Source organism: Coturnix japonica, chromosome 3, assembly GCF_001577835.2.
Source record: "Coturnix japonica isolate 7356 chromosome 3, Coturnix japonica 2.1, whole genome shotgun sequence".
Taxonomy (NCBI): domain Eukaryota; kingdom Metazoa; phylum Chordata; class Aves; order Galliformes; family Phasianidae; genus Coturnix; species Coturnix japonica.
In genome coordinates this window covers 79,932,575-79,947,385 of record NC_029518.1, presented here as the reverse complement: position 1 = coordinate 79,947,385, position 14,811 = coordinate 79,932,575, and the positions used below count along the sequence as shown (strand labels likewise).

Genomic DNA, 14,811 nt, shown 5'->3' with positions numbered 1-14,811 from the left:
AACACCCAACAATATAATACACCCTGGAGGTCATTTACGCCAAACCCCTGTTAAAGTAGGTTCCCTACAAGAGGTTGCACAGGAAAGTATGTAGGTGGGTCCTGAAGAAGTATTATCTTTTCTAACAGCTTCATCATTAGAAACTTTTTATCTGAAGTGAGACATCTGTATTAAATGCCAGCCAAGGAAAATTAAGTCCATATTTATGTCTCTTTGATGACTCAGTATTCCCAGGTCATTCTGGGAAAGAACATGATTTGTCTCCCTTCCATTGGAGCTGGGACACTGCACAGTAAAGAGATGAAGAACAACCAGGTGAGAGAGAAAACATAAATTTTAGTCTTATTCTCATTTGAAACAGGGAATATTGGATCCCAGTTTTTGTTTTCAATATTGTTTGTGCCGTCTATCTAAAGATTGCTTCAAGTTAAATTTAAGGAGTCTTTGAGACATATCCAGGACTTGGTTCCTTGTGCAGGTCTGAAGATACAAAGCTTAAAATTCAAATCCACATTTCTCTTGTCTTGCCATAGTGAGTCTTGAATTCTCCAAAAGGAAGATTTTCTTCAGCCACCGCACTTGCTTGTGATGTGAGAGAATTTGCTTTTTAGAAGGATAACCCTCTCAAGCTGATGTGGGAATCATAACCTACTAACACAACTGACGGATGCAAGCAGGACCATCACCACCACAGTGTGGTGCCTTAAGAGTGAACACAATTTTGTTATTTTAAAAAATTACCATGGGAGTCTTTTACTGTTGGATTCAAGCTGGTGAAGCCAAATGTCTGCAGCTCAGGTTAAGGCAGCTCAGTGCCATGGGTTAGGATATTTACTGCGTTTTTTTTTCCATGAATACTTTCCAGCCAACATAATGACATTTCAGACCATATACTGAAGCTGTTCCACCTCCCATGAGCTACACAGAGTATCTCTGACATCACTTACAGGGCAGAGATTTTTACTTTGAGGGGGAACATCAAAAGCTGGATGAAGCCTCATTGAATTTTTCAGCTTGTACCTCCATTACTGCCTGTCATTTTTAATGTTTATTTAATGGAGGGAAAAAGATGTTTTCCTAGTTACTTAGAAGAGATTTGTCATCTATAAAAGCACACTGGGACAACTGATAAAGAGGTGATTCCAAGAAAATGTACTTCAAATAGATTACGAGGCAGAAAAGTCAACACAGGAAAACATGTCAGAGGGACAGCTTATATTTGCTAATGCCATACGTGTGAGTTGCTTAATAAGAGCTGCTGAATCTGGCATAAGAGATGAGCGTATCAGTTTTAATAAACACCGAGAGAGATTTTGTTTCATCTTTAACATCACACATTGCAAAATCACAAATGGATATAGGCAAGAGGGTATGTGTTGATTCCTTAACAAACGCACCACCATTCCTACAATAGCTTGGGGGAACTAAGTTGACTTTGGCTTTACTCCTTCTGCCTGCAGTGACACTGTAACATTGAAGGACAACACGGTGTCAGAGAAGAACCTTAGAGAAAAATAATGTTCAGAAATGCACCTTAACAGAAAAAGATTTATCAACAAGAACTGAAAGGAAGTGTGTTCAGTTCTCTATATTTATTCACTTCTGCATACATTTTGGATCTAGAGAAACAGTTAGTATATGAGCAGAATGATATTTTATTTTTTAAAAAGAAGTTATGGCAGTCTGAGAAACCATATAAAACTCGGTGCCAGGAAATCCTAATTTTCGGATATTTAGCATGGTTTTTAAGCAATATTTCCACCACTTAAAAGTAACTCTGTGAAAAAACAGGCATATCTCCTACACTCACACTAAACCCCTGGATAAACAACATTTCATTTCAACAGTGCTGATCCCAAACATGGGAGTCTTACCTCACAGATTTGTGGTCTTCATTCTGTGACTCCTTATTTCGATAGTAAAAGTTTTATGAACTGAAATGATGCTATTAAGAAAGGAAAATTAGCTGAAGCTTCTCTGGACTTATTCACAAGACCAGAGTATTCACTTCTTTGTCCCATAAACTCTGGTTACACATGAAAATAAAACATTAAAGTGCTGGTCCAGAGCCAAGTTGCCCAAACACATAAAAGCTGCAACTACAAAGCAAACTGCTGCTGGAAGACATTAGCACTGCCCATGTAAGGGATTCAAGACAATGTTGTCCAGTGAAGAACAATTACACCCATTACTAGTGGAAGCAATCAAGTTCTACAGAAACACGTACAAGCCATGCTTTTAGAATAAAGTATCTTGACCTTCCAAGAGCCAGTATTCGACTTTTTAGCTATGGTCAACAATGTGGAAAGAAGAAAAACTACTGTGGAAGAATTAAAGAAAGTTCAGCATTGCAACATAGGTCATCTGTCAAACCTTCACAGGCTCAGAGCAGGCCACTGACCAAAGACTGCCCTGGATACTCCAGTTACACACGCCATGGCCCTGGCATAAGTAAAACGATCTCCATGTTGTTCCAGAATATCTTTGTAATATTACAGTGAACCACAGAAGACAGTTTTCAAAGAACAGAAATAAATATACTGGAACATCTAATTTGGCTCTGGTAAGACTTGCAGAGAGCAGTCAGAGTGCACTCCTTCTCTCCTCTGCAGGATGCCAGGGTTTATGCTCTCCCCTTTTCAGTGTTTATAGAGGAGCGTCACCAAAACAGACAGAGAGAGGCAGCATGTCCCCACATTCTAATTGTGTGATCGTGATATTCAGCACTCTGTTGCTTTTTCATAGTTTCATAGTTTCATAATTTCGTGCGGGTTGGAAGGGACTTTAGAGATCATCGAGTCCGGCCCCCGGGATTCGAGCCTCTGTGTAGCAGAGCGGCACTTCTACCACTTGCACCACAGGGGGGATTCGAACTCCAGGCCCCAGTGTTGCAAGGCGGCGTCTTTAACCACTGCGCCACTGGGGCACACTATTTTTCTTAACATTATTCAACAAATCCATATGTTTTTTAATGTCATAATAATAGGGTTACAAATAGGGAATAGGGCTGCACAACAGAAAAACTCTGCATTCAAGCCTTCCACAAGCAGAGTTACTTCGGGGTGAAGTGAACTCAATGGGAGACACTGATAGGGACTAGAAGAGCAGCCACTGGTGGTCAATCACTTTGAATGGTAGCATAAGGATTTAGATGGCCACAACAACTGCTGGAAAGCAGTAGCATCATCACAATGCATGCTGCTTTTGACATATTTTTGAAGGGATGTAGTCTGTTTTATTATTCTGTGCTGAACTCAGTGTTATCAATGTGAGTAACAACCAGATTAGCCCTTGATGTTAAGGTTGATATATGTCTATTTTCTGAAGGCAAAGAGTAGGCATTAAAATGTTCTGCACAGTCAAAGCAATGCCAGCCCCAGAAAGCAAGCAGCAGAACACTATGTGCCCAAGAAACTTTAGCAGCAGGAACATGACATGTCTAATGATTCTCAGTCACACCATAAGCAAATAGGGATTTTGCTGAGATTGCTCACCTGGACCCAGGCTTAAATTCATCCCAGGTGGCAGTTTTGGCACATAAGCATTCATTATTTTTTAATCTGGCTCTATGTTTCTTTCTACTTTAAAACAATCTTGACAAACAATCTATATGCCTGTGACCTCCACCCTGGATTACTATAACTCACTATGTGGTTGAGAAGATGAACATGTGGGTAAAGTACAGGCTCCAGATGTGATTGCTCATCTTTTCCAATGCTCACATCATTAAAGAGCAAAAGACTTGCATTTAAGACTCTTCATAAGCTCCCAAGTAGTTTCTAAAGCAAAACCTGTAAAGAACTGTGGCATTTTAAGTTTTTCATCCCCACAGTGTAACAGGTACCCTGTTTCAGTGCACAGGGAGAGTTCAGAGACTTTGAACTCTAAACCAAGCAGCCTGGTTGCTGAAAAGCCTACAGTGCAATACACACTAAGACATTCCAGAAGCAGTTTTATTAAAGTTCATGATGAGCCATAATGGTTGCTAGATCACAAAGACCCCACTGAAACACAGGAAAATGAGGACAGAACATTTGTTGAGGTGATTCAACTATGCATCCAGAGCAGATCAAGCAGATCATGGAATCCATATCCTTAAGGGTACTTGCAGGTCTTCCTACTGGATGCCACAAGGAGGGGTGCAATTCTGTATTCCGGATAGGCAAGATACATTCTGTCTACAAATATTTCTTTGTTTATTTTTTTATTCTTACTCTATGGAGAAGAGTTTTAAAAACACAGCTTATATTGGTCTTGAATATCACTAAAGCATAAACCAGATAAAAGGATAAAAGGATTATATTAAATTGATATCTTTGAGCTACATGGCATGCCAAGTTTGATTTTGTTAAGCTGTGACAATTCTAAAATCCAGCAGTGGCTAAAATATTTAAAAAAAAATTCACTTCAGAATTTCAGAGGCAAGCTAATATTCAATGTTAACCTGGCAGATTTGAGCTCCAAACAAATATGATTCAGCCTTTTCCTTTTTTACATGTTATCTTTCAGACTCTTTCATCTTACCTTTTTCCAAACTTCCACATTGTGTGGACCATAGTCCCGGGCTTTGGACTGCCACGTTACCAGATTATTTTTCAGAAAAAATGTATAAAAAAGCTAAGTGCACATAGAATTCTGATAACAGATAAGATTCTGCACAAAATCAGTGACAGTACTGATGTTTCAGATTGAAAATTGATGATATTTTCATGGAGCATTTGAACTGCTTATAAATATAAGGCTTTTCTTTGCATTTGTCAGTTATGGGTCTAAGTATGACAATGCAGTTCACTAGCATATTGCTGAACTAAGTCATCTAAAAGTAAAGTATCACCAACACAAGAGCACAGAGAAATAGTATCAGTGCTTCTCCCTGTGTAAATAAGTCCAAATGGGTAGTACTATCCTCAAAAATTAATTGAAATTGTCAACTCAAACTATAGAAGAAAAAGTCATGTTGTTGACTGAGACCACAGACAAAATTTTTGTCATATCACTACTATCCTGAATAACAGGTGAAAATCTTGTTGGCTTTTAATTGCTTCACGTTATTAGTTTCTAATACAGTTGACAAAAAAAAAAAAAAAAAAAAAAGAAAAAAAGCAACTACAACAAATTTAACATATGTAATAAATAAGAAAATTTGCATTAGATTTGGAGGATCTGGAAGGCTGCCATTAACCATAAAGTCTTGGAACAAGATAAAGTTATCCGTATACTTAACAGATGTTATACAAAACACAATAACAAAAGTGCTATTGCTAAAAATTTCTTACGGTGAATTCAGATTTGGCTCTGTGTTCATAACAGAACTGAGTTGACAAATGAAAAATATAGATTCAGATAAATAAAACACATAAGAGAATGACCACACACAATGTGGGCTCTCATAAACTACTGCAAATATTTGTACTACTCTAAAAGTCATCTTAATTAAAAGTTAACTATGTATCCACAGTATCCAACCAATTCAACTGAAAAAAACAAAAAACAAAATTTGATTTAAAGCATGGTAAAATGGCCTGCTGTTTATACAGTGTTCTCACCTGTATAATTACCAAGCATAGCGTTATCTGTGACAGTCTTTTATTTCATGCTTATAAGACAATTTTCAACAAGACACCACAGTAAGGAAACTCTTTCCATAACAGAAAGTTATATCTGGGCTCTATTTTAGTTCTTTGCAGAAATGGTTTTCTTATATTTGCTTTTTTGATATATGCATTCTTGGTCAAGGTAGATGACAAATATAATTAATCCACAAAGAAAATCCATTTACTTGATAGCTCCAGTATTGAAGGAAGCTTGTGCAACCTTTGAGTTCGTTTTCTTGTTCAAAGCTGTACAGATGAAGTTTCCAGCTTCCATCACGGTAAAAAGATTGACTCCCTGAAAAATGGAGGTAAAAGTCATTAATAACAATAAATGCACACACACTGAAAATGCTTAAATGTCATCTTATTTTGCTCTGGGGTCTAATTTTTGTAAAGGGTCTGACTCATATCAGAAGTCACTAATGGAGGTCAGTAAAGTTGTGGTGACTTGCACAACAGTCACAGCTTCCCATTGGCGGGAAGTTCTACCATTATAAGGGTGATCTCTTACTCTAATGGTAGTGAACCAAATACTATAGTAATAAATTTCAAATTCTGAAGAATCTGGAATAAAGAACTGGAATAACAACTGGAAGTTGGAAGAAAAATACATTGTCTAAATATGTACTACACTACATCAAGAGCTAAAAAGCTTGATGCTCGTAAATATTCCATCTGCATTTCATGAAAATGGAGGAAATGTATTGGCAACCAACATCAGTGAGAAACAGGATTCTGCATTCTCTTGAACGAATAAAACCTTCCTGAAAAAGTTCCCCTCAATGCAAAATTACAGTTTACACTGGTAACACAACTGAGCAAAATCTTGCAGCTGCTTGATCGGTCCTAGCTAAATGGTCTCTTGAGTGACTCATATACACTTGAAGTTTTAGAGTTAGATCATGTAAGTGATTCAAGCTTTTGCTCTGAAGGCTGGGAATTAGAAACCAGTAAAGCCAATAGAAGGGATGCATAACAAGACTTTCAACTGCCAATATACTGAGTAGCTACACAGAACTGAGAGTAGTGTGTCAGTCAGCACTGGAGTGAAAGCCTTATTCCACCAGAAAGACATTCTCATAATACTGTACTGAAGTTTATACCAAGACCTCATTTAGTTGCACAGAATTTTTAAAAGCTCTAGGACTTATTTCCATGTTCTACAGTAAACTTAGGCTTATGGTTCATTTTTAAAGAGTTATAACAAGGGTAATTTCAGCTCATTCTGTTTATACTTCATTGGTCATTACTCAGCTTTAGTTTGTAGGGTACTATTGTATATAACTGTCTCAAAATTCTTAGAGTATCTGTGCTTTTTACTAGGAAGAAGCAAGGTACGTCCCACCATAGACATACTTGGTGGTTAGGTTATGTAAGATGTCAAAATAAGAAACCAAACCTATACAAAAATCACATTTTCAGCACAGTAACGCTGTATAGCATGATATATGTTGAGAAAGAGCATATTTACATTTCACATTCACTAAATGGAACACAAACGTATCTGCCTTTTAGATGATCATTCTTATGTGGCATGGACCCAAATGGGTTATGAAGGCACAAATCCCAGCATCTAAAAGCAATGCTCACAGATGTGTGAAGCAAAAGAGCAGTGACAGATATTATAAGGTTGTTGAGTCAAAATAATGTCTTCAGATAGATGCACAGACACATACTCAGGTGTACTTGGTAGCCATTTCTTATATACAGAATTATTACTTGTTACCATGTTTCTCCAGCTTTCTCCAATTGCATCTATAAACACAAATGAGTTACTTACAGAAAAGCATCTACCATAAAGCACAGGTCTTTAACTCCTGCTGAGTTCAATTAATTGGTTCTCATTCAACACTCATAAATACCAAGTCTATTATCTGTAGGAACTTCAGTTTCATTGTCGGGATGTGAGGGTAACAGTATTTAGTCGCTTCTCAGAAAGGCTTATTGTTTGCTAACAAAATTTCAAAGGCATTGTAAGCACTGTTTACTATAATCAGACAGGAACCATATAGAAATTGTCTTTATAAAATATACAGGGTCCCGATAAAGTTCAGAATCATAGAATGTCCTGAGTTGGAAGGGATCCATAGGGATCACTGAATCCAACTCCTGGCTCCACAAAAGGACCACCCAAAAATCAGGCCAGGCATCTGTGAGCATTATTCAAATGCCCCTTGAACTCCATCAATCTTGGTGCCATGTCTACTGCCCTGAGGAGGATGTTCCAGTGCCTGATCACCCCTCAGTGAAGAACCTCTTATATCCAGTCTGAACCTCCCATAATGCAGTTCCATGCCTTTCCCTCAGGTTCTATTGCTGGTCAACAGAAAGTGGTTCACCACCTGCCCCTCTACTCCCCTTCATGAGGAAGTTTCATGAACACGAATGATCCATGTCATTATTTTTGTCCATTTACTATGGTACAGCCAATCAGTTTGTAGATAAACTATGCTGCAAATTTCACGTTCATCCTTCTCAACATTCATTTGATGTATCATTTCTTGATTAGGCACTGTGCAGAACAGTATATAGCAAATATTTATTATTACTCTGATGCATCTAGTCAATTTGAACACAGTAACATGCACTTAACTACCACCCATCCTTTGGCTGTCACTTTACATGACTTTAGTCAACAAAATGAGTGCTTTAGTGCATCGCTGAAAGGAACAAGAGAAGAAGCTCCTTCCAAATGAGCATCATTAGCAATTATAATTTCATTTTTAAGCCATTATATGAAAAGGGACATATCAATAGATTTTTTTTTTCAATGACTATTTTACAGAAATGGCCATGGTACCAAAACCAACCGAGACTGCAAAGACCAAAGCTCATATACTAAAATAAGAATTTTGAGACTCTGTCTACATCCATCGATTTGTCTCTCATCTAGTAAACCACTCTCTTTTAAATGGGCCAGAAAAGAGTCAAGAAGCAAAGCACTGTGCTTTGCTATTTCATAATTTAAAATCAAAAAAAGAGCACTAAATATTTGAGGATGAGATATTTATCTTCATGGGATTTGGCATTAGCCTTTAGGATAAGCTAGATTCCAAATAACTTATAGACCAGTAAATCTTATCAACCAGACTGGAACAAGGTACATTACTTTCAATTAGGTATTTTTCTTCAATTGATTCCTTTTGCTGGGAGTCAGTCAGAAAAGCCAGTGGGTATTTTTTCCAGAGAAAGAATATTCTGAAAGACTAAATTTAAACAGTGCAATGTAAACTAAAAGTGCAATGTAAACGGCAATGTAAACTAAAATGCATGGTTTCTCCTCCTATTTTAAATAACTGTTATTTTAAAAGAATGTGCACCTCCTTCATGAAAAAAAGTCACCCCAGATCATCTATGAACAATTCAAAAATTCAAAACTGAGTCCACTTGTACAACAGACACTTGAGATTAAAACTTTTCTGCAGGTATCTGACATCTAACCAGAACTCCCTCAGAAGTATACGAAAGCCAGTGATCATTACAGTGAACTCTGTAAGACACAGAATATGATTTTGCAGTGCTAAGGGGATGTTCATTTCAGAAAGAAGTTCCATGACCCTATTATGTCAGGCAACTCTGTTAGAAAGAATGCCACACTGAACTTCCATAGACAAACATTTCCTTGTAATTTAGACCTTTGTATGGCAGACATCATAGCTCTTCAAGTGGTTTAAATGCAAGCCACATGCATTCAGTTTTGTCAGCTCCTACTATGCTCTCTTTTGAACTTGACCCTCAAAGTCTAAGTCTAAGTTCAATATGCTACTCATGTCTCCAGGTAAGGAAATAGTGGTTATTCAAATCTCTGTCAAATACAATTCTGTTCTATATTGCTCATGAACATCATTCATATTGTGACAAGCCATGTTAAAACAGTGACTTGGCAAAAACTACCATTTGCTCCCAGTATTTTACTGCATAGCATCATTGTTCAGTATGCCTTAAAGTCTTAAATACAAAGTAAAGATAACTTACTGTATTGATCCCAAGACCATTAAGCATGTATATCACATCCTCTGTCGCCACATTTCCAGTAGCACCTTTTGCATAGGGACAGCCACCCAAACCTGCAACAGATGAATCCACTACAGCCACTCCCATCTGGAAAATAACAACACAAAAATGTGTTACCATCAACAAGTATTATTTATAATTATTGATAAATGGCAGACTATACACATTATTTACCACAGATAAAATTCACACCTCCACAAATGGAGGCATTCCTCAGAGGAAATTTGTTGTAGTCCTAACAACTTTATAAGGTAAAACTCCAAACACATGATGTGGAACAGAGAACTTATGTGTGATTTTGGCAGCTAAACTAATTGCTGTTTTAGAGCCAAACATAGTTATGTGGTATCTTTCCTTTATATCTCTGAATTATTTTTTAAGGAGCCTGTATCTATTCTGTAAAGGCTTTCTAATAACTAAGCACAATCAATACATTATTCAAATATGTAATTTTAAGCATACACACAAATCTTTGCTAGTTTTAAGTTTTAATCTTAGCATCTGGTTTATGTGTCATTCAATGATTTTGGTACATAAATACTCTACAACATGTTTTGCCCATCCACAAGGAAGGTCAGTAATAGCATTTTCTTTCCTCTAACTTTCTTGTTTCTCTTATTAGAGGTAATGAAATCACCATGTTAACAACTCTGTGAACATTTTCTAAGTTTTTGGTTTAGATGAAGATTATGAGGTATTTTCAACTAGTTGAACACTTTAGTGTCAGGAAGAATTACATTTGGGAACACTTGTTAAAAGAGTTTGATTTCAAAACAACTGGGGAAAAAAAAAGAAAGCATAAAGAGCAGCATCCTGGTGACTCTGACTCTTTGTTTACAGTCTTCACAAGCCTAGAAGAAAACAGTCCCAAGCCCATTCAATTTCATATACTAGCAAAGCATTCCAAAATCTGATTGTTAAGTTGCTTGGAATTACTCACTAGTTTGGGTATCATGGAAGCTCTCCATAGGTATAGGCTCTGATCTTTACTTTGAATACTTTTAAGGAAATACCTGAAGCACAATTTTAAACTTTCAAATTCAAATTAAGACTTAACTGTCTTTAACTCATAATTATCTGAGTTTCTCCTTCACAGCCACACATACAACTACTACCTGGAAAGGCATGATAAAGATGAGTTCTGGGTGCTGCAATTGCGAAGTCCCCTTTCTGAATACACCCATCAGCTTCACCTGACATGTGGGAAGTTTTAGTTCTGAAATAAACTTCCCTAAGGTTTTGTTGTACTTGCTTCTAACAGTACTTTCCATAGTTACATCATTGGCCTTTGAATTTGGCTCTTTGAAGTTTTAGCAGTTCTGAAGGGTAAAAATAAAAGAGGAATCCAATGAAGTGTTGTGCTATGTCCCGTTCTAAAAAGGGAAACACTATCTTGAGCTAGGTAGTTGCTAAAAGCCTGTAATAAAGACCTCAAATGAGACAAGGCAAATAACCATGACAGGCAAGGCAGTAAGTACTGTTTCATATTGCTCACACAATGAGACTTTCTGAGAAGGGATATTGTACTTAAAAGTATACTAATCTGTGAATTATGGAGTGAATCACCCAAGTACACGTTTCACATTTCAGTCACTTGTCACACACTTTGTTTGTGTAACCCACCGGTCAAAAAAATGTGTTATACAACACATCTGTGTGCAATACACAGAGGGTATGCATTTGTGATAGCTTTCAACTGGAAATTCTGTTTCTTTCGCACTAGCTGCTAACATTCATACATTTACTCTGGAAATCATTGCTTCGAGCTCCAAAGTGGCAGTTGATGGGTTTGCAAGCATCCGTGAAGAATCATAGAATCACAAAGTTGGAAAGGACCTACAAGATCATCTAGTCCAACTGCAAAACACACCTAAGGTCTCTTACTGAAAAGCTTTACAGCATGGTGAAAGTCTACAGAAGAAAAAAAGGGAGACCACAATATAGATGTGCTGTTTCGATGTGAGCATGCATCCTCAAACCACGCTTGCTCTCTCAGTCTGATTCTGATATTTCCATCAGAAATAACAATTTCCACCAGAAATGACTGCAGTGAAAAGCTAGAAGAACATGTGCTTTATGGAGTTTCCTCAGCTGTCAAGTTAAATCTTGACTTCTAGAGAATACTTCTTGATGCACTTATTTTTGTTAAAGTTCTACAAGGGGATAAAGTTTTAGGTAAATTATGTGCTGAGTGACATCACAGATGTTAAAGAAGATCAGCTAACTCAGGACTAGCTTTAGTATCATATAAACAGTCATCTTCTCATTCCATGTGAGTGGAATTATCTCATGAAACAATTTTCACTGAGGAAAAATGGGAAAAATATCAACTTTTGGTGACAATATAATACCTGAATACAGACATGCTTATAGATAGCTGTGATGCCACTGTAATGGTGTATTTATAGTACAAGGTCCATATCACTGCAGTATATGTTTCTTACTGTTCTTTGTTGGAAGAGTTTGTGAACATATGGAAAGGTACAGGATATCACAGCAACGTAAACAAAATACACATCTTTGTCTGAGTAGATCCTAGGATTTTCAGGCAACTTCACTGGGTCAAGTTCAAACTAATTAAACTGTAAACTGGAGCGAGCTCCATTTTGCCTATGTAAGCATGAGCTTTCTGCTCTGCAACAACCTCCAGATGACAGATGACTACTGGGAGACAATCTCATTTAAATGGCCAACTATTTTGGCTAAACAGAGAAAGGAGGAAGTATAGTCACAGTTTTAAATAGTTAACAGTCCCAAAATGGCAGCTTTCATGCTACTTTGGAACACATCGAGAAGTAGGATATAAACTTGTCTCTGTATCTGCATTTAGGATGGATTTGCCATTTAAACATTCAGCAAGTTGTAGACTAGGTCCTGACATGATGTACAGCAGCTCTGACTAAATTCAAATCTGATGACTTCAAATCATTTCTCTTAATATGTGGTGAGCAGGTCTCTGCCTTAGATCTGTGTTCTTTAAAGTTATCTTTACAACACTTCTGATTGCCTGCTGTACCATACTGCTATTTAAGCATCAGGCTCAGCAGCATCCATCTGCTTTTGCATGTGGTACTTCTTTCAGTGATAGGCATCTACAACGTGTTTTCTGATCCACATGCAATATCGCCGCAGTTCATCTCCAGTATGGCCCCATTCAAAAAGTACTTAAATAACACATACTCCAAGATCCATTCTAACAGTGCTAAAAACAGATGTTGGAAAACATCCTTCAGCAGCACTACTAACTAATTTGGAGGCTAATATTATAGCACAGCCTGTCCAAGCTCAGAGTCTGAAATAGCACCTAATAAATAACTTCTCTGCAAGTTTGAGCAGCTATGAAGCTGTTTTGCTTTTGCAGCCCTTAAAAGCAGAAGGGGCTCTAAAAGGAAAGCAAAAAAAATTAACATGAAGTGTAAAACAAGGCCTTATCCTTCATCGCATGTACAATATTTGTCAGGGTTTTAAAGGAGATAATGAGTTTCAAGCCTTTCAGCATTCTAAGCTGGCCTCCAGTGGCGCAGTGGTTAAGGACGCCACTTTGCAACACTGGAGGCCCGGGTTCAAATCCCCCCCTGTGGCGCAAGTGGTAGAAGTGCCGCTCTGCTACACAGGAGGCTCGAATCCCAGGGGTTGGACTCGATGATCTCTAAGGTCCCTTCCAACCCGCACAAGACTGTGATACTGTGAAAACATTCGTCGATATGACATCTTTAAAAAGTCCACCGTCTCATTCTCACTTCCTAACAGGTACTGAACTGTGCTAAGATTCCTGATACACTGACCTGCGGCTGTTTCATAGAATACATTCAAGAGGAGCACTCACTGAGCTGTTTACATAGATGTATGTGGGTGAACAATGGCTTGGCTTCCAGGACCACTTAAATGTTCCAAACTTCCTAAAGACTTGTAGAGTTCTGATGATCACTAAATTCCTGATAGTGGTTCTTGAAACTTCACCTTTGGCTAGTATCAACTTACTATCCAGAGAAAGCAGAAGGCTCTTTGCCTCTGTCCCATGTTAACTTGATAGCCCAGAAAGATAGCAGGGAATTCAATTCATCACCTTTGTCAAATAGCCAATTTTAACAGGAAACCAGTATTGCCAGTGGACAATAAATGCTTCGTATTTCTCAGTTTGCTTTACTGGCTCCCCATAAATTCTTGGTGTGACAGTCGGCCTTCTTCATTACCACCTTTAAACCTAGATTCGCTTGACAGAAATGTATGTTTGTTTGTCCCTTTCTTAAAAATGACAAGATCAGCATCAGTAACTTGACGGATGCATGAACTGGAATTCAGAAACAATAAGCCAGGTCTGTCAAAAATACTATACTTTTTTAAACTATGAGATTTTGAAACCATAATATATACACTGTTTTTTTTCTGGCTTTTAACATTTTTATCTATCTATCTATCTATCTATCTATGGTCAATTGCATTTATAAAGTACCTACAAAGTTCATCTATTCGGAAAACTCCTTGTAGGAATGTCCACAGAAACATTTTCATGAGCTACACTCTCAAACTCACTAAAACCAAGATTTGCCATCCCCCTTTACTTCAGTAAAACAACATATGTAAGTGAATAGTTTCTTAGTACAAGAACAATTAGAAGCATGTATTTCTACACACAAAGCAATACAATGCGATGACACCTTTCTCTGTGGCACCTCTCCCTGTGGAAAGTTAAATTCATTTCCCTTCTGCTTCTCTTTTACTCCTCTCTTGCTAAAAATTAAGGCATCACAAAAGAAAAAGCTTTTCAGAATAAACAGCATCACTACTGCCCACAGGGTGTCACTGTTACATTAAAATATACTACTTCACATTTCATTTACTTAGAAAATTAAAATTTTGCTCAGCAAAAAAATATATATATATATCCTTTACTCCCAAAACATACTGAGATGCAAGCAATTTGTGGGCAGACGTGCTGCATAAAATAGGTTAAAACAGCATTCCTTTAACGTATTGCACACATCTTTTCATATTGCTACTGACACATTTATTATAAGCAAAGCTGGCAATGACATCTAGAGTTAAAGTTCCCTAACACTTTCCATCATAAGGCCCTACTTTCAGTTGTTTATTACTTTGTCAGCCTTTAACTGCTGGATCTTATATTTTCCATGCCTTGTCTCTGCCTCAGGCTGTATTGTTTTGGAAAGTTTTAGTGAAAAATGGAGTTGGCTGCTTCCGA

The 14,811-nt window shown here is 37.4% G+C and overlaps 1 protein-coding gene across 2 annotated transcripts in view; it reads right to left on the bottom strand.

Moving 5' to 3' along the window:
• Positions 1-3,935: 3,935 nt before the first annotated feature.
• The window catches only part of HMGCLL1 (3-hydroxymethyl-3-methylglutaryl-CoA lyase like 1), a 71,429-nt gene continuing 60,553 nt past the window's right edge, over positions 3,936-14,811 (bottom strand). For both annotated transcript variants that reach the window (XM_015859229.2, XM_015859228.2), the window contains exons 8-9: positions 9,570-9,695; positions 3,936-5,889 (exon numbers count right to left, since the gene is read on the bottom strand). In XM_015859229.2, the coding sequence (XP_015714715.1) occupies positions 5,776-5,889; positions 9,570-9,695 (240 nt within the window). In that variant the 3' untranslated portion in view covers positions 3,936-5,775. The remainder of the gene's footprint in view (positions 5,890-9,569; positions 9,696-14,811) is intronic.